At 37.1% G+C, this 21,127-nt stretch overlaps 1 protein-coding gene across 2 annotated transcripts in view; it reads right to left on the minus strand.

Annotated features, from left to right (window-relative positions):
* Positions 1–21,127, minus strand: part of cntn5 (contactin 5) — a 108,880-nt gene that overhangs the window by 57,463 nt on the left and 30,290 nt on the right. For both annotated transcript variants that reach the window (XM_042413889.1, XM_042413888.1), the window contains exons 2-3: positions 18,837–18,955; positions 5,897–6,106 (exon numbers count right to left, since the gene is read on the minus strand). In XM_042413889.1, the coding sequence (XP_042269823.1) occupies positions 5,897–6,106; positions 18,837–18,891 (265 nt within the window). In that variant the 5' untranslated portion in view covers positions 18,892–18,955. The remainder of the gene's footprint in view (positions 1–5,896; positions 6,107–18,836; positions 18,956–21,127) is intronic.

The raw sequence follows: 21,127 nt of genomic DNA on the forward strand, positions 1-21,127 counted from the left end.
TCTGTGTGGTATTTTGGTGCTGAGCACAGGGTGCACAGCTGACAGGAGAGGTACCAACAGGTGGGAGGTTCATTCAAATGAGGCAGCTGAAGAAGAGTTGTTATTTTGTTGGAAATTGGGTCTTAGACACTGTGCTAAGAATAGAACTACATCTGTTTACGGTGCAATATCAATTTGCTGCCACTTTGGTGGTTTTATCAACAAGAAAAAAGTAAAAACTTGCAGTATATGTGCAGCAATAACGGATTAATTATGTGTAGAAATGTCATTAAATAAGTCAGCATTGATCTATAAATGAATAGAGGTGATTCTCTGTTGTCTACAGCTGCATAATACTGTATGAAAACAGTTAAGTTTCAGCTCATGAAATCCTTTCAGCCATATGAAGGCAGCAGGACGGCTTTGTAGATAAATGTGCAACCTCTGATTTCAGAAGTGCCGTGCAAGAGCGCAGTGCCATTACACATGGACGTCCACTGTGTTTACCATGATTAAATCATGTGCAAATGACATCAGGCTTTAACAAAATAGCAACATGCATTTCTGAACACATCATATCTTTCTGGTTATAACTTGGTATTCTGCCTGTTTAAGTGGGAGACATCGGATTACAGGGGTTCACCACATTTTTTCATTATTCATTTCTATTGTCATTATACTAAAGAACTATCAAAAACCCGCATTATCTGCCTCTGGCTGCAGATTTGTGGTGCTGCGTGTTCATATCGTGAAACTCTGCGCCTTCGAGACAACAATATGACTTCCTGAAGAAGCATCTTTCCATTTGTTGAGCTATTGTTGTTATGCTTCACCATGATTAGCAGGTCACAGCAGGTATGTTAACATGCTTTAATGTGCTGCAGCTGAGTAGCTAATAAGATATCCAGCCTGCTAAGTGAGGTTATTGCTGCTCTTTTCCTCAGGGAATGTTTAGCGGTGGCACACTCAACAAGCTAAGATGCAGAACAACATGTGTGTTCTTGTTTGTAAGTTAGATAAGAAGGAGACTTTAGCGGTAAAGCTAATGTGGGTTGTTGTTCAGAGTCAACTAGCCAGCCGCTATTAGGCTCAGTGTTGACCTCCTGCGAGATTTGATTTGCTGTATCGAAAATAAGGACTTGAAAGAATTTAAAATCTAAATTTCTCCCTTTAGGTTTCTGATTTTTTCTCAAAAGAAAACAAAGGACAATTGATTTACAGAGAAAATGTGTATGCTGTAAAAGACAAAAAGGCAATTTAATTTCAGTTGGACTTTAAACAAAATCATCAGGACAAAAATAAAATGAAAAAACATTACAGTTGAGATTAGATAAGCAAGTAGGCTGAAGGCATTATTAAACCAAATACATAACTTTAAATTAAATCTAAAGATAAATGACATTTCTTTATTGCCTAGCAACAATGTCTAAAAGCTGCTGAAAGTATGTCAACAGAGTGTTACAGAACATTGCAACAAAAAAAGTACTAAACATTAGGATGTTATGACATTTAGTGTTAGTGTAGTCAATTAAAAAGTCAATTAAAAGCTTGAATTATTAATGTTTTTACAATGTAAAATTTGTGAAATGTTATTTAATACTTAATAAAAAAGTATGACTACACCTAAGCCAAACTGTTCCTTGATCTAAGGTGCTACTGTTGGCAATTTAAAGCGGCTCTCATTTAAATTTGATCTCTTCTCAGCACAAATCCAGCAACATATTGATGTGCTCACTGGTCTGGTGTTTTCTGCTTGACTGTCCCTGTTGCAATTCTCCTCTGTTCCTTCTGAGTACTCTACTCTTTGATCTAGCCTTCTGTTAACACAGAAGTTATGCACTTAGATGGATTCCTAAGTATACTGCGTCTTAGAATTTCAGATTTTATAACAGACAGCGAAACCCTATGTTCTTCTTCTTCAGAAGGTTTCTTTATGAGATCATGAATTTATGAAGAATGTAAGCCCACTATACAGATAGTTAGTGTTTTGCTCTTCGTGTTAACATGTGACTGCACGATACAGGGGCTGACTTTCTTACTGTACATAGATATTCATGTTGTCTGTTTAAACACACAGCATTACATTGAACATTTAGGTTTGGCTGGCGTTGCATTTGCTCTGATACATATGTAAAGAGCACAACAATGCAAGTCACCAATCTTGAGTATTTCTCACTATTTAGGAATGATTTGATGACAAAAAAAGAATTGTGGCTTTCTTCTCTCACTTATGTTTAAATAAATAAAGACCAGACTTAAGGCATAAAACCAGCACAGCATCATCAGGCTCTTTGACTGATGACATCTGTAAGTTGTAGCCTACAGGAGATCATTAACTGCAAAATGTGACAACTTTATATGATGGCATTATGTTTTCCAAACTGTCCAATTACTTTTCTTTTTGTCTCCTAATACTAGGGGAGGGTGTATAAAGAGGGCTACAGTTCCTACACTGTTCATACTATGTAGACTGTGGCAGTTCTGTACTGGGGCTGAGTCTTTGCCATATAAAAACTTCTTATTTTGGTGTTGTGGCCATATCTTCCCCATTTTTCATTGAGTGTCCTTAAATAAGTGAATTGTAATAGCTAGTAAGTGTTGGCCAGTATGTGTGGTCAAACACAATATAGCAGCCTTGCCCAGTAAAGTGAAGTTGGCATTCTTTGATTATAAAATGGTAAGTATCAGTCAGTTGTGGTCACTGTCAAGTCACTGTGAAACTGTGTGTGGCCAAGTTGCTGGAGAAGAAAGTCGAGCTCTACGGTAAAGTTATGCTGTGCCCTCATAACTAAGCATAGAACACAATCCAAATGAAACAACCAGGACAGTTGACTTATTTTTCAGTGTCGTAATGATATCAGTTAGAGATGGAGTTCTGTCAACAAAACAAAATGACCATCGCAGCAACAAATGCTGTGGAACCTTATATGACATGTATAATTTATCTCCATGAAAGAAAGGAGAAGGGACTTTGACATCGAATAATGTGGGTAAAATACACTGTGTATCTGTCTGCCCCCTTTGTCCCTTTAAATGTCTCTCAGTGGATGCCTGTGTGTATTTATATCCTCAGCAGGAACACAGAAGGATATGTAGCTTGTGTTATGTTATGTAGCCTACTGTAGGTTGTTTGTCTGAACACTGAGGCTAGTGCCCTATAGCTAAGAGTCGCATTGACAGAGTCTGCAGGGCTTTGAATAATTCTGAATGTCTCTGGTGTTATTTATGATCATTTATTGGTTGTTCAGTCACCTGCTGATGGTGTGTGATTTATGAATGAGCCTGTGCCCAAGGTCTGAAAGTCCCTTGTGAGAATTTCTTCTTTCTTCTTTTGTTTTTAAGATGTGCTGTATAATAAGCGATAAAATGAGGAGTAAGGTTACTGTAGGTCTTGTTGGCTGTTTTTGCGTATGAAGCATATAGATATGATTGTGTAAATCATGTATTTGACACATACATACATCTATCATATGTGCATTGTTTCTTTTTGATGTGGAAATAAATGGTTTGTCTAAGTTTACTAATCAAATGTTATGCGGTTTGTTGTATTACACCACAACAGAACATGACTACAGATTTGAGGGTGCTGTTGTTGGTAAAATGACACTTGTGTTTGTTATCCATACACATTGTGAAATGTGCCAAAAGTTGGGTGAGCATCCCAATGGAAGCCCAGTATTAATATTAAATGATGTTTTGACCTATCATAAGGGCCTGCAGCGGGTATCAGGCTGTGTCATCATGAGTCTACTGAGACTTCTTCCACTATCCTACCTTTTACTTTATTTCTGTAGATGACTTGTATGAATCGGCTTCCGAACCTCTCCACTGCTGAAATGAGCACTTGTAGTTTCAGAGTTCATTTAAATGGACCCTCTAAAAGACCAGCTGGCCCCTGTGATTTACATGGGCAAGAACTCCCACTGAATGTGGATGTAAACACCTTCAAATGAAAGCTGAATGTAATCACTCTAACCCTATAGTTATTTTTTCATTTCGACTACAGTGCACTGAAGCAAAAGAAAAAAAATAAGTGAGATCGAGTGTCATCTTTCCTGACTGCAACAGTTGAATCTCATCATGGAAAAATATGCTTTGTGCTTCAGCTCAAGGGTGAAACCAAAACATTGGTTAGGTTGACTTCAAACTATTTAATAAATGGACAATTGATGCATAATCGTCTTATTTACATTGTAAAGTTACAATGGTTTAAGCACGACAATCGCAAAGGCCAAAGAAAATGGACTCCACAAAGTTGTTTCATATTTTCTTTTTGGGTACACCTTGTTGTCCATCACTGCTTAATTACTGGTTTCATTTTTTGTGAGCATTGAAAACATTAGAGTCGGATTGCTAAAAAGCCAGATTTCAGTGCTTAAGGACATATGCTCTGTGTGTGTGTGTGTACAAAACACAAACATAGAAGTTGTTTAAATCACTCAACTTCAAGTGCCATGGCCATCTCTCGTCACAGAGCCAAAAAGCAATATCCCCTTTAAGCCATCACAGGTGCATTACTTTTTGGCATCCATTTCATTCACTGAACATCAATCCAGTGCAATGGTGTAATGCTCTTGTCACCGCTGACAATGGAGAGGCATTACTCTCACCTTGGTTATAGAGATGTAAGTCATTTTATGGCTACATAGTGATAATGCTGCCAGAAAGTAAAAAAAGACAGAAAGATAGGCAGAGAGGCACAAGAAATGAAGAAAAAAGACTGAAAAGATGGCAGGAAAAAGCTGAGAGGCATAATGAAAAATAAAAAGAAAGGAGTTTATTGTTAATGCCATCCCCATCCCAGACGTTCTATCTGCCTTTAATGTGACTCATTTCATTTTTCCCAATGTGTACTATCCTGTTTGCCAATTCAGCAGCTACAGCTAGATTTCCATTAATTAAGCGCTCAAGATGCAATAAGCATGATGTGATTAATCATATATTAAAGCCTCAATGTGTCATTATATCCTCTAGAATTATTCATACTCTAAGTCAGGGCAGCAAGTGACCCATGTAGATATATGACAGTGTGTTTCCATGCTGTGTTTGGAGCATTAAATCTTCCCTTTTGACAAAGATATCCATCATATCTATACCTGCTATACTGACAGGAACACAAGGAGAGCTGGATATTGCCATGATCCCACTTCAATTTCACAAAGGGCATGACCCTGGTCACTACAGCCCATGCACAGTGATGATGGATAGTTGAGTTTCAATTCCAGACCGAATCTAAACAGGCTGTAAGCCTGCACACATAAAGTGAGACCAGAGATGGCAGACTGTTGGCAGAGTGCAGAGATACTGTAGCAGAGTGCATTCACACCAATTATGCTTTGAGAGGTTTATTCAAACTCTGGAGTGTCCACCTTTTACTTTGTTTTTGTTTTTTTATTGGTAAGTGAGAAGAATACCAAGCGTTTACATTAAGAATGCCTGAAAATTCAGAGCTCAGTCTTGCATGACGTGACAACAAGGCAGTTGGTCAGAACTGAAAATGTAATTCAGGACTAATAAAAGGGAATGACCCAAAAATGCAAATTTATCTTGATAGAGGGAAGCAGATGCTGACATTTGACAGCAATTACTCCTAACAAAATAACAGCAAACCACTCTTAACAGGTAATCATATTCAGCTTTCTCTTCCTGTTTTCTTAAATAATGAACACCACAGCATACAAAGTATACACAAGTGTTCATTATCCTTGGCTAAAGTTGTGGATGATGCCTACGCAGGAAGACATGTTTGTACCATTTTTGAGCAATTTGTTAGGTTATGTTACTTTTATGTAAAAAGGTACAATGTGTTTATATTTGTTTTGTATGTGAACTTGAAGAAACCAAAAAGCAACACTTTTCAATTTTGGTTCAGGCAAGAGCGAACAAACTGTAGCTTTGACCGCATCATTAGTTTTACCTTCACTCCTGTAGTCCTCCTGAGAGCTGAGCAGACTCAGGGCTGACAGGGGGTGACTTGAGAAAGCAGGCCAGTCAGGAGTCACCAGTCCACCACTGTGGTGTTGTCGAGGTCTGCTGCGTGAGTTGAGCAGTGACGAAGAGCTGTCTGGTTTCATTCGTAACACTGCTGCATATGATATAGGCCGTGCTGCAACAGCTCTTGCAAAGTCTGGAAAAAGAGGCGAAACAATGAGGAGTTATATCGCATATAGGCATGGTATGGTTTTAAGTAAAATTGGTCATAAGTACTCAAATGACAAATTTGGCCCAAAGAATGGTGTTTCAGTTAATCTTTGGAAATGTGTATTACACTATAAAGTGGTGCATGCAAAATCAATGTGTTATCCGAGCACTTAGGTCAGTGACCAAATGGGGAGACAGAATTATAAAAATGCTAACTTGATGGTTTAAGAGTGTAGCTTGCTTGCTACTTGTTTGACTATAGGCTGCATTCAGATCTCTGTAATATATATAGCACTACTCTCTGTACTATCCTCTGTAAACCTGATGAGATCGAGTCAGTTTCTCATGCTGTGAGGAATAATTTACAACAAAAAATGGTGTTCTACAGCAAAGGCAAGCGACAGCAGGATAAGGAGGTATTACAGTTCAGAGACAGTTCTGAGTGAAATAGGTGGAAAAATAATGTATTTTCCAAAGTCTGCAGAAAATACATGCACTGTTGAAAAATATGGGCATAGTATTTGTGATGTAATACATTTCTGAATTGTTTTTTTTTTTTAATAGTTTGAGAAAAATCCATGTTTAGGCAACAAGGTGTTGGTTTGGAGATTTGAAGCCTGTGTGTCCCTAAATGTATTCCTCTGTAAGACCTGACATCTACTTAATGGAACATTAATACCCCAAATCACCACCAAGACACCTGTTAAACACATATGAAGTTACCAATAAAGACCATCATTTCTTTTGTAAAAAAAACACCCTATATTCCTAGAAAGGGTATGTCCCCTTTGGCTTCCATATACTCAGTCTTTTTCCTGGAGCATCTAGCATCTAGTGGCCATTAGAGTAATGTGTAAGGGCACTTCTGATGTCATAGGTGAAAACATGAATTTCTTTCAAGGTACCACAGATACGCTGTATAATCAGGAAATAACTATCATCGAGGTCTGAAATGGAATAAAATGGTAAGTGTGACAGAGCAGGAGAGAAATAGCATCCTTTAAAGTCCACAGAGGTTCAGAATATCCTCTCTGAAACATCAACCACAGTTGAGGCTGTCACTAGTCATTGCTGTCACTGCAGTCTTCTACAACTTCTACTAGTCTTCTACTCCACATTAAGTAGGGCAATGTGCCAATATCTTGTCTTTTATGATACTATAAATATAACAACTCAAGATTACACAAACAATTAAGTCTCCCATGACAGCTAATCATCACTACATTTTATTCCAAAGCAACAGTATAATACTTCTAAAACAAGTAGATGAAATTACGGATGATATGGAAGTGTTGCTGTATGTATATAATGCTTAAAGAAAAATGCAAAAAAAAAGAAGCTTGAAGCTCATCAAGAGTCTAATCATAGTTCTGGAGAGGGGGTTGGGGAGTGTTTTGCACTACATGATAAAGTGCTATGAAAGAAATGAACAAAAATGAGAAATAATTATGTGCCCTTGGGGACTTGTCAACTGCAAAAAAACTGTTATCTATAAATGGAGAGCGGGAAATTACTGTATTACATATTCTGAGGAGAAGCAGGATATGGAACTCCATTTGAAATTAAAGGTATTGTGAGTTTGAAAATTGATAAGCAAAGCAATTAGTACTTGGTTGGTAGTCAGTTAAATCATTTATCTTGCCGAGAATCAGCTCAATTGAGGTATACACCACATTCCCACTGCTGTTGTCCACAGTTCACTAAACAAATGCAGAACCTTCCACTGTTTCAGAAAAAATGCCTTTTACTACAGGGAGAGTTAAAAACCACATTAATTTCAACTACTAAGACAAAACACGATACAGTGTCTAAAAATAAGGCATTTATTTCTTTAACCCGATTTGTTGAAAGCTACTTTGATGATATTTTCATAAAATGTGGATACAGTAGCGCATATTTTGATGTTTAACATGCATTTAACATACCATACAAATTATCTCTAGAACAATGGTTTTGCTGAACATTTGGTTTCCTAACATCTAATTAGTCTCAGAAAAATGCCCCTGTACTGACATTTCTATAAAGCCATGTTTTTTGAAAGAGTGTTTTTACTTACTGTACCAGCAATTACTGAGTTTAAAGCCTCTTCGTGCTAACTATTGTTCTCAGTTTGGCTCTGTTTTAATGATTTGTCAGCATGTACTTTTTACATTGCATAGGCTGTTTTGTAACTTTTTTTTTGCTTGGTTCTAATCTTTTAGCTATGAACTTTTTAAATTAAAAATATTTGCATATTCATAGATTTTGGATTTTTCCAATGAGGGGAGTAAATGTCATTTTAAGGATTTCTAAGGAAGTAATTGTTTTGAGGGAAAACAATATCAGACACAAATTGTTGAGTATTTTTATGTCTTGAACATGTCTGGAAGGGACGTTGATGTTGTTGATATACTCAGATTCTGCTTATGAAATATGAAATGGTTAATCATGGCAAATTAATGCTTAACTGTTGCTGTTTTTCTTAGACCAAACCTTTCCAGAGCTGCCTTGCACATCTGGATTATGAGATTAGCACATTAAATCCAACTAATCTTCCTGTTTCTCACATTCATAAAATACTTTTAAATGAAAGCAGTGTCCAGAAAAGACTCTACAGCTGTTTTATTTGACTGGGACCAAGATGTCAGCAACAGACTGGACTGTCAGTTCATACATGTACAGTATATACATGACTTAACACAGCCCAGCGTCTCTGACTGAAAGCTGTAGTAATGTGACAGTTGCAGTGAGGTTGAGAAGAGCAGTGAGTCATGACAATAAGACGGCTTGTTGAAAAATAACTTGATCCTGTTAAAAAAAGACAGCTGCATTGACTTCATTTAGCCAAGGTTCAGAATACCACCAGGACAAAAGGCTCATTTCTCTCGCTACATGGGAGATGTAATGTTGTAATGTTTATGTCAGTGCAAGATGACATGCTTCTGTCACGCCTCTGTCATCAGACTTAATTTGTAATTGATAGTAATAATTATCTTATTGTAGATGTCATACAGTGACATATGCAAACCAAAGATTGAGATGTATCAAGACATATCAGAAACATGTTGTCATTGTACCCTGAATCAAAATCAAATTGTGGGATAATAATGAGCTTCTCAAACCTAAAGTAGCCTCTCCCTGCAGATTTAGACCAACCCAAAGCCATAAAAATAAACAATATGTTTATCACTATGCATATGTGACATACTGTTATAGACAACAAAACATTTAGGCATAGTGATCAAACTGCTTAAACCATGCTATAACGCTCTTTAATATTGGCATGTCTGTGTAGTTAAGTTGTCACAATTCTGATATATTCAGTTTAGCTTGCCATAGTGTCAAACATCAATCAATCAATCAATCAATCAGTTTTTATTTATATAGCACCAAATCACAACAAAAGTCATCTCAGGGCATTTTTCACATAGAGCAGGTCAAGACCGTACTCTTTACGTGTTGGTTTAACTCAATAGCCATTTTGGAGGTTGTATTTTTGGAGGTTGTAGTTTGTCCATCCATCCATCCAATTTCTGTACCTAGAGGGTCACTGAAATGTGAGATCCATTAAAGTAAATCCACATACTTAAAATCTAATGTACGTATGATAATAAGGACAAAGTAACAGGAACGTTTGGTTTTTTGTTCTTTGTCCAAGCATAAAATGGCTGTTATCTCCTTTCGTGATAAAGGTTGTCTCTGATGTCAGCTGGCCAGTGGGTTCAAACCCAGAACCTTCTTTCTGTGAGGCCACAGTGCTAACCACTGCACCACCCCAGTTGTAGTTTGAGGCATTGCTTAACTGTACTGCATAATACTCAACGGTATTTCTTATACTCTCTCCATCCCCTATCAATGTCAGTGAAGGTAAAATGTGTTGTATTGGATTGTACCTGATGTAAGTAGGTCTCTCTACACTTATAAACTGCCAACTCAGTAACAAATCTTGGCTGCAAGGTTGACTCCAACTACAGAAACTGGTAACTGGGGATAGTTGGATAGATTTTCTGACATTTCTCATTCAGTTGTTTACTCATAAAATAATGGGGAAAAGAAATGACAATGTGTGCATGCATATGTGTCTTACACATTGTTTTGTCAATGAAAGCACTCAAAGGTAAAAACATTTAAATGCGAACCCAATTCATGGAGAAATCTTGAAAACACACATAGATCTCTAAGTAACAATGGCCTGTTATTTTGCTTTGTGCAATATGAGAATTAGCAAAATTATTGCAAAATTATTACTTGTTATTGTATGTTTATTTGCATATATATCAATACACATCCTTATATCTTTTATGGTTTATACATAGTTCCAAGGGTATTCTGTCTTTACATGTTTGCATCATGATCTGTGTGTTTCATGTTCTGTGTGGAAAACAACATTACAGGCTAGGGCTAAATCCTGACAAATACAGCATGCTAAAAAAAAAGAGTCTCTTTTGTTTGTTTGACTACTGAAGCCGACAGGCACATGCTCTTGTCAGCTGTCACCTTCATCTGATAAAAGCAATGACCCTTGCAGATCCCACTGATCCCTATCTTTCAGAGGGTGCAAAATCAAAAACACTCATTGTTGTTGAAAGGGCTGCACCTGCTGCATTTTAGGGAACTCTAAAGCAACGCCATCGGTGATCGTTTCAGGTCTTAACACCATCTTCATGATAACATCACCAAAGGAGACAAAGGCCATTTTATGCTTGGACAAAGAACAAAAAGCCAAACGTTCCTGTTACCTTGTCCTTATTATCATATGTATGTTAGACTTTGAGTCTGTGGATTTACTTTAATGGATCTTACATTTCAGTATATTATATAAATTCAACTTTAGATAAACAAGAGTAAGAGTCACGAGGCAAGGGACTTAACATGTAAACGCACCGACAACATAGGTTAAGGTGAAGCTAAGAGAAGATGACATGTTTTAGTGGAAGAGAGGGGAGACCTGGGGAAACTTAAGACTGGGGAAACATACTAGAAAAACTAGAAATGCTCTGCTTGTACTAGATCTACTTGTATTAAGCCATTGTGTTGGCACAGCACAATGTGTGAGTCTTGGACTTGTCTGCATCCACTGGACAGTGGTGTGAAAAATTAATTAGAATAACATACAGTAAGTAGGTGAGACGTTCAAGGGGGCTCAAGTATACGGACATGATTAGCCATAGCCTGTAAGATTAATGAAGACCTTCACAGGGAGATTATATTGACTGAAGCTGATTATGCTTGAGACCATTTATTCAGTGGAATATCTTTACAGATAGAACAATCCATATATCATATGCAACCTCACCGCACCTCCTATCACAGCGGACTATTCACTAAAACCCAGTATTTTTTTTCTGATCCATGGTGTACTATGGGGATTGTAACAGTTACTTCAACCTTGCCAAAGTAACAATGAAACCACAGTGGTGTATGGTATTAATGTTGTCATGCCTCTTAACGGGAAGTGTGGAAGTCTCTATTCAACATGCTCTGTTTTTCCTGATATTCATTTATTTATTTAATACCAATATTGGAGACACAACAGACAGTTATGACAAAAAAATCTGACGTTATACAAGTTTTATACATCTAAAATATTAAGCAAATGACAACAGACTTTTCTAATTGGCACTATGTGGCACATGATAGCAAAACTCTTCTTCACAAACATTGGCATCGGCACACAGACTCACTGTATTTGCTCATGTATTCTAAAATGCCAAATTCAAAATCCCCACCTACTGATGAAAGTGTTGATCACCGCTCACACTCAATAAGCATAACTGCCAAGACATGAATGTTGTGGACAATATCTCATGCTTACAAAAATCAACAATTACTTTTGTTTTCTGGGCTCAAGTTGTGAGTATAAGAGAGGCTGTCGTAACTCAGGTTCTCCTGCCAGTTGGAGAAACTCCACGAGTCCCTGATGGTCGGACCGAAAATAGATCCCACAGTTCTTGTATTCAGTAAAGTTTAGCTACACAAAATTATTAACCTGCAGGACCGTGACTATCCATTATTGCTTTATGCGAGCATTGACCACCATGGACTATGTCGTTTGGTTTAGTGGGATGTTAGTGGGAAGGACAATAAGAAGAGCAGTTAACCTCTATGGTGTGTAAGTGACTTTTAAGAAAACTCCACACACACAGTATTTAATGTTTGTTTTTCTTGGTATACAATCACAGCGATATATTCACTGCATGATCCAGCTATGTGTAGTGCATGCAAATATCTATCCGTTTCCCCATACCAAACCATATTTCTGATGTATGACTCTTTTGCCCTTGGTGAAAATGACTTCATGCATCACTTATGCAGCCCCACACATCTATATTCTCTGCAACCCACTTTTAATATTGAGACACCTAAGAGTTAGCTGAGGAACAGCTGAATTACCGTTCCACACTTTTACACTCCAAGCAACACTGTAGTTCAATCAGGGGCGGGCTGGGGGAGAAAAAAAATGGCCCTGACATCATGCCTGTCCGGCCTACTTTTAAACATGAGAGAAATCTAATTGTGCTGCCCTCTCTGCTTCTGCATGATTTAAATATGTATGGAATGAAAATGACTGGACAGTGGAGACAGGTACAAAGGAAAATAAAATAGAGCAGAGGAACTATTGTCTTCAAAGTGAGCATTTTTAGAATATTCAGTGAGAACAGTAGGTCAATAATCCATTACAAAAGCCATCATGTCAAAAGGATCATAATAGATAAAGACTACATCACACCCCTGGGAATGGCTGCCTGTGGCTTCAACTGCTGATAATATTGAAAACCAGTTTGAAGTGCAGCACTCTTACTAAAATGTGACATATTTCTTATAGTTGTGAGTGCTAAAAGCATACTCAGCTCTCAGTGCTGTTTTGACTAAAGTGGAAAACCGCTACTTTCATGGATTTTCTTTGTTACCTATGGTCACATTAGTCAAGTAACTGTTTGGTAGGATGGACGACTATCCCAAAAAACCACAATCTACAGATTTAACATTTAACACTGTTGTCTCTTAAACAGCACACTGTTTTTTCTTTCTTTTTGTATCACAATTTAAAAATCAATACCATGATGGTATCTCCACTGCAGACAAAATGTGCAACACTAATCTGGTGAATATGATGTCAGTTATTGATAAGGCAACACTCAGCATTTAACGTGTGGCTGATGACAGGAAAAACAAGTTCCTTCCAGAGGTCTGATTAAAGTCCTCCTGAGAGTCATCCCTCCAAAATAACCCGAACAGGAATGAGCTCAGAAAATTTCTCTCAAGGCCGAAGAATGAAGGAAGCAAACAAAAGTAAAGACATTGCTTCATGTCATTGCTTCTAATGAGACAACAACATGCCTGAGGACAATACTGATGTATTGTGTGTATCTTCTTTTCAGGGTCTTTATGTGATGCTCATAAAATTTCATTTGTCTACACTGTTTCTATTATATCTCTTGGACACCAGAATTGAATAAATGGACAAAATGGAACTTTTGGACAAATTGTGATCATTAATGTGGACCACGTGCATTTCTCTGCATGAGGTTATGTTCAATTCACCATAAAAACAAAAGTATTGCACCATAATATGAAATGAAAGTGCCAAAAGTTCTGCATATTTATTAGTTCAATAGATCTTATTGTGCTGACCGTGTCAAAGAGGTACCTCCTTTTTCGGGGCACACATAGCATTAATCAATCAATCTCACGACCCTTACAACGTGTCTACACTGAAAGCGTCTCAGTCGAATTTTTCAGTCGTCCGTATCAGTTTCTACGTTAATCAATACAACTGTCTACATAGATTGCGTGTCACATGCTCTATAGGTGTACTACAGTCACTGTGTATTGGGCTCTAAGTGCTTTAAAAACATAGGTGACTTAAAAACACTGTACTGTGCCTACCGTGTAGATGCACACGCACACGCTGCTTCTGCTGCTCACGCTACGCTTTCTGTATAGACACAGTGTTATGCATATAGTGGCAATGCAATCTCAATCAGAAAAACATCATCACTGTTGGTCTGATTCTTCTTGCAGACTGCAAAAGTGTTTTTTTGGGTTTTTTTTTCCCCAACAGCTAGCTTGAGACTGTCTCAAAATACGTTAGGTATATAGACTGTGTGCTTAAAAACTAAAGCTGTATACAGCACTGCACTTGGAAGCAGGAGACAAACTGAGGTATCTTATTCATGCATATACAGCACTGTATGCTAATGTAAAATTAGAGTGACCATAATTTATTGTTCATTCAAGGGAAATCATTTTGTGATGCCGTCACTGCTGAAAGGTTAATGACTTGCAGTTTAAGTATTTGCATATTATTATATTTGACTGAATGTAAAAACATGAACAGAGTCAACAACAGAGTCTCTCCTTTCCTATAATGTCATTCAGATGCGTAGTGTGTTAAACAGGAAGCTCATTTCACAAAGTTTGTTTGAAACTTTTAATTGGTTGTGTTCCAGAAAATCGAGATATGTTTACCTCTGATGGATAAAATGGCAAATTTGGTCGAGAGAAAAGTAGACACGGTCACAGATTTCTCTCCATATTAGTATGGAATGTAAAGATGGAAAAACAATCATCTAGTAAAGCCCTATAAGGCCATTAAGAGACTAACAATTTTTCTGAGAGGCAATGCAGTAAAACAACAAGGGTCAATGTAGATACCTATAATGAACAAGCAGAGCAAATTCTGTCAGTTCTGTTCTATATGCACCCAACCAACCATTTGGTACCAAGAAACAAAATCCTTAGATGAAAAATTAATGGACAGAATTGACTCTGAAACTGAAACAAATAAACTGCACAAGTCCCTGTTTATACACTAGATAAACTAGTTGAAATCTTGATAAACAGAAAAACTTTTTTTTATAATTTATTCTTTTCTAATGTAATACTTTGTTCATTAAAAGAAAAATAAATAAACTGTAGCTGAAGCGACATGTTCTTGTGTATTCTGTATGTTTCTATATCTATATCTTATAGTTGCTTAAGAAAGCTAAGGTTAAAGTTACTTCTCTAAAACGTACACTTAGTTTTTGAAGATATTCATAATAATATGAATACTGTAGCATAAATGATCGTTTAGAATCAACTCTGAGCTACTCATATAATTTATAATAATATCTTTAATAATTTTGTACAAACATCAATAATATATATAGTTATGAAATACTGAATGAAATTCATTCTTTACACTACTGTGGGTCTATTCATTGTCCAGTCCCACAGTGGACCTTGGAATACCAGAATCTATTGATTTTTCCACCCAGTTTTGACATTTCTCTGTTCATTATGTTTGCAACAACAAAAGCACCTACTGCAGCAGCCGCAGCCTTTGCTTTTATTTCTCATAAAGCAGATAGACACCCACGACAGATGAGACATTTCTGAGAGATGCGGCTTAAGTGCTAGTGTTGGTCTGAAAGCCTTCAATAATCAGTGCACTTCGCAGTTACTCCACACTGCAGTTATTGAGACGTTTCTTTTTATTGCCTTGACTTTCTATGATTGACTGATGAATATTTTACACATTATGCAGTCTAATCCACTTAATCATTTTTTAAAAAATCTAAAATGCTGATGAAAAAATAAAAATAATCTTATATTTCTTTATCCTTGGAAACCTGAAAGGATGCAAAGCAGTACAGTATGTGACAACCAGAAAATGAAGGTATTGGTTTCCTTTGAGGAATTAAATTTTACTATATAATGCCTTGATCTGCTTCAAGAAGTGCACGGTTGAAGTATGGCAACATCCACCACATCGTATTGTCACCTGATGTATCTCTGCATTTTTAAGGTTTACCTGAGGCGACAAGACTTGATAAATGGGTGTTAATTTGAGGTTTACTGTTTATCCAATGATTAAGCCAGATCTCACGAGTAGGGGTGACATTAGCAAGACATGACACCACTGAATAGTAAACAAAGTGGAGATGGAGTACAAGAGTGTGAAAAGGGTTGATTTATTTTGTTGTTTGAGTTTCTGAAAGTTGGTTTTATAGTGAAGGTGAAGTTACCTGTAAATCTTTTGTTTGGGGGTTTTTGTTTTACAGCCAGTGGTTATCACTATGGTGTTATCTCTGAGGGTTTTAATGTGACTGCTTTTGAGAGCATGGAAAGTTCCTTAACTCCATTCAATAGTTTTTGTGGTGTGAATAGCTACACATATAATCAAATAAGTAGTGAGCTTTTATAGCCTCACCATTTCTCCTACACATCCCCATGCTTCCCTCGAATTACTTTCACACACTCTCTGGGGAGGCAAGTGTCACACTTTAAAGATAACTGTTTAAAATGTTTTTTGATTAGAATACAACAAACCTCCGAGTGCTTTTGTAAAGAAAACCACAGTCGTCTTCCCTTAATGTTGAACTGGCTTTCACCCTGACAGCCTTCATACAAGTGGCTAACTCTATCTGAGTGTACTACACTGTGCCTTACCTGGAAACAAAGATGTGTCAACCTGAAAAAGCTTTGCTGTCATGTTCATTCTGCATTGTTGCTCTCTGTACAGTGCATCATTATCTCGTCTATGCAAACATTTAAGATTGCTAACCAATTGTGCAAACTGCCAGTATGCAACAAATTAGGTACTATATGAACAAAATACACATATTTCATGAAAGTAAAATACCATATGGACCATTAAGAAAGTTGTAAATCATCTTCACACGATTGAATTGTTTGCTGTTGAAATGGTAATGAAATTCGGGTGACTTTGATGGAAATGAATCACTGCAATATGTAATATGATCTACAGAAATAGTCCTATGAACACAAATTGTTGTCTTACCCAGGGCTAGCATCTTCGAAGTCTGTGACTCAAAGAGGGGAAGTATGACCAGCTATGAGAGTCCATAGACTCAACAACTGACCAATAGACTCTAAAAACTAAAAGCAAGGGAAGGTGGATACTTCACATGACATCAACATAACACAGCAGGCCATCAGCCTGTGGCGTGCAAAAATGCTCCTATCTTCCTGTCCCTCCACACCAGGGATCCTGCCTTTCTCCTCTAAAATTCAGAATCCAACAGTCCCCGGAGACAGGGCTCAAACCAGTCCCTCCAGGATTTTGGGGAGGTTTTTTTGTGACCATTGTGGCCAAAGATGCCTTATTTTGCAGCAGCTTTGCTCAAAAATGGCAATACCATCTGCAATGTTTTATGTTCTCTTATTGCAGGAATTGAGAAAGGAAAATAATGCAATTTTTTTTAAACTACTACCAATAAAGAGTCATATGTAATCACTTCCTTTGATAAAAAGCATACTGCATATCACAGAAACAACCATATTTCAGCGCTATTTTTTAATTTATTTTCTGAACATGAGAACTTTGAGCTCCAAGTTAAGTTATAAAAAAGAAAATACTGTACTTGAGTTCCATTTATAGGCTTTAAATAAATATAATATATAATTCCAAAGTGCCCATTTTTATTTTGGGGGTAGATTATGGCTATATCTTTGCTGTCTGAACGCATCAACTTGTGTTCTTCAGACTAACTAAATGCAAACCTCATTTGGGAACATCTGGGGACTGTTTTGCTCGGTCTATGGAAGTCATTTTTGTTAGCAGGTGAGATTTGTCCATCTTCCACCTGAATGTTCATCTGAATCCTTTCTGAATGTGCTGTGATGACGTAAGTTACCACGACATAAAATGCGACAATTTGTCCAAATCACAAATGGTCTGTTGATTTGGCCATTTCATGTGGAAAAGATGTGATAATTTAGCACAATTGCAAGCTCACGCAAATATTGCAGAGATTTCTTGAACTTGCGTTAATTGTTGCAATCGCAAATTTGCAATTTCCCAGAGGGACTGTCAAATGTTAAGAAACAGTTGCCTTCATTTAATAGTGTGATTTAAGAAGTAGACGAATAAAGTCAGCACTGTGTGTTTGATTCCAAGAATTGAAGCTCGGAGAGAACCACAGAGTACATGAACCTTCCCCTGATGAGTTGAAAGAACCAGCGAAAGGGCGGAATCCATTAGACTGGCAAACACAGTCTAGACTGACCGAAGTAGACACTTGATCTGGAATTTAAAATTATGCACTCACTGCTAATTGCGCTAGCAAAGATATGCTACCAGAAAACTCAGCTCAACTGATAGAGCAGAAGACTCCCTCGTTGAGGTTTTGATTCCTATTGGGCCACAAAAGCAAGAGAGCTGCTTTAAAGATGCTTCTATAAATATGCATATCCATTAAATGGGGTTTTATTTACTTTTTTAATTAGGAGGGTATACATAAAGCAGTGTTTGTCTGGCTAATTAACCTTGCTGTTCAAATTATGTCATGCAAATGTTGGGACTGAGGAACTACAGTGGTGATGTGTTGGATGTTTTTTTCCTGAGAGTTTCTGCTGTTCACAGCCACCATACACCTTTACTGATGAGGTATAGAAAAACCCTGTCAAGAGATCTCAGACTGAAAATCCTACGAGAATAGGAAACGTTTCACAAGCCATGGCATCTTCCCTTATTCTCCGATTTAAATGAAAAATTCCTCATTTCAAAGATGTGGATTCTTTCCTCTCGAAATGTGAAAAGACACAAATCCCCTCTCTCATCTATAAATGATGATTCTCCCAGCTGTGTCCCATTTACAACTGCCATGTCATTACAGTAAATTTCAGTGCGTACTGTACTATTTCTTCTAATATCTGTACTTAAGAAGATTATTCTGTACAACTATGTCTTACTATTATCTCTGAACACCACCTTGTGAATTTCCTACCTGAAAGGCCACTGATGACAGACAGGAGGAGAAATGGTTTCCATGGTGACCCCATACTTGTTGAAGAGGGTCCCTTCTGTAAGAATGTTAGCAGTTCTGCTTCTTCATTAAAGCTTTGCCTACAAACAGAGAGAAAAAAACATGAATTATTGGGAGGATACACTTCTGGTTATCATCTACATCTTGAAGCACACTGTAGAACTCTACAAATGTCAATTCAAATCCCTCTGCTGATCTCTTTGGGTGACATCTTTGCATTTAGTTTCATGTCTCTCAATCATAGCGATGTTCACACCATGCAGTGTGGCCCAGAGGCAAGTTATCCCCACTCCACTATTTCATGTAAACTAATCTAATATATTACATTTTTTATTCTGACCTCAGTGTGCAAACCATAGCTTGACATGGAACAGCAGTTTCTATTTATGTAAAAACAAATCAAAGAAATAAAGTGAAGTACAAAACTCGTTGATATATTAACTGTGTGGATAAGTAAAGGAACAACATCTGTTAAAAAATGACATTACATAGCTTGTCTCTTAAATAATTATAATAGAATAGTTTTTCATTGTGACATGAATTTTCCATGCTGCATCTAAATCAAATCACAACAGAAAAAAACAAAGTGAGAAAATCAAACACATTTCATGGTATCAATCAGACTGTGATTGGCACCCACAGCACTAACTGGGCTCTGAAATTGGTTGTCACTCATTTGTCACGTGTCACAAAATTCCCATTTTTTTCATATATTTTACACACAAACATGTACCAAGCATAAAGTAATTTTCACCTTAAAAGCAAATGAAAAGTAAAAAGGTGTTACCCAGATACTGTGTGTTATATATAAAACACACAATTTGGGTTTTCTCATGTCAACTTCCCAAAATCAAATTGACACATTTATGCTCCAAATACAGAATGTGAATAGTTTGTGAATAACAGCATGGTCCTTAGGCTTTCAGCTTGAGCAATATGCCGCTGCTGCTGTGAATAAATGACTCTTAACAAACATTGCATAAGCATTCAAACACAAGGGTGTCTCTAAAAGATTGAACAACATGGAGAATCTGGATGCAAAGTGGAATGGCCTTTCCTTGACTGAGTTTGTTATTTCCTGTATCAAGATATGTCTGAGTACATTCTCATATTCATACCATACAGACAGACTGTCTGAACATTACCATCCATTTATAAAGGTTTGTTCAATCTGTGTTTGGATTCATTTCATCCAAGTTAGAGATGTGTTATTGTTGCTATGTTTACCTGCATTTTTAATAAACCCTGCACACTAAATTAAAATTCTGGTGCATCTAACATCAGCTCTCAACCCCTTCCATGCACACTCATAAAACAGAGCCACACCTATGATGCAATATGCAGTATGTACGACTCAAAGTTGCTAAACAACAGTTATTTTTCCATTAAGCAATGCACATTGTGTGTATTCTTGAGTGTACCTTTAACTGGGCACCTTCTACCCAATCAGCAAGTATCTTCAGTGGCCAGTGGATATGAAACATGTATAAATGTTTCTTTGAGGACAAAGCCGCTTAAGAGGTCAATGCATCACCACTTAAATTCCACTATCAAAACATGGTGATGCAATAACATCAGGTGAGTGACTATCTCACTGCAGATGGTTACCTGCACATGGACCGTAGAGAAACCCCACTATTCTCTATGATGGCATTCCATCCATTCTGGCTTACTAACATGTGGAAAGGGATTTTTTTCCCAGTACAACAAAGACTCTGAACATGCACTAAAGCTCTGCCAGACTTATTTATAGTTCAAGAAGGAGCAAGAGGTGCTGGCTTGCCTGGCTCACCCTCCACAGCCTGACCTCAGTGAACTTCTGTGGGAGCAGGCAGACAAAACAACTACTTTTAAAGTGTACACATAAAATAACAAGTTAACATGGCTCATTGCAATTTCTTTAACAAATATTTTGAATGACAAAAAAAAAATAAAAAATCAAACAGCACATGTAACAAATGAGACCACACTAAAATACATGTCAATTAACTGATTACAGAGGCAGAATTAACACGGAAGGATTGGATAACTTTAGATGACCCATATGTAATAATCTATGTGCTCTTTCAGTTACAGTCAAATTAGTTTGTTGTTATTTTGGACTTTCTACATTCATGAAATGGTTGAGCATCAACAATCAATGTTCCAACAATACTGAAAAAATGTAAAAATACTATAAATGTTGCACTGCAATTAAAGGCTTCCATATTTGACAGCTATAATCTTGAATAGCATCATTACAAAGTCCAGCA

The sequence above is a fragment of the Thunnus maccoyii genome, chromosome 6 (assembly GCF_910596095.1).
Source record: "Thunnus maccoyii chromosome 6, fThuMac1.1, whole genome shotgun sequence".
Lineage (NCBI taxonomy): Eukaryota > Metazoa > Chordata > Actinopteri > Scombriformes > Scombridae > Thunnus > Thunnus maccoyii.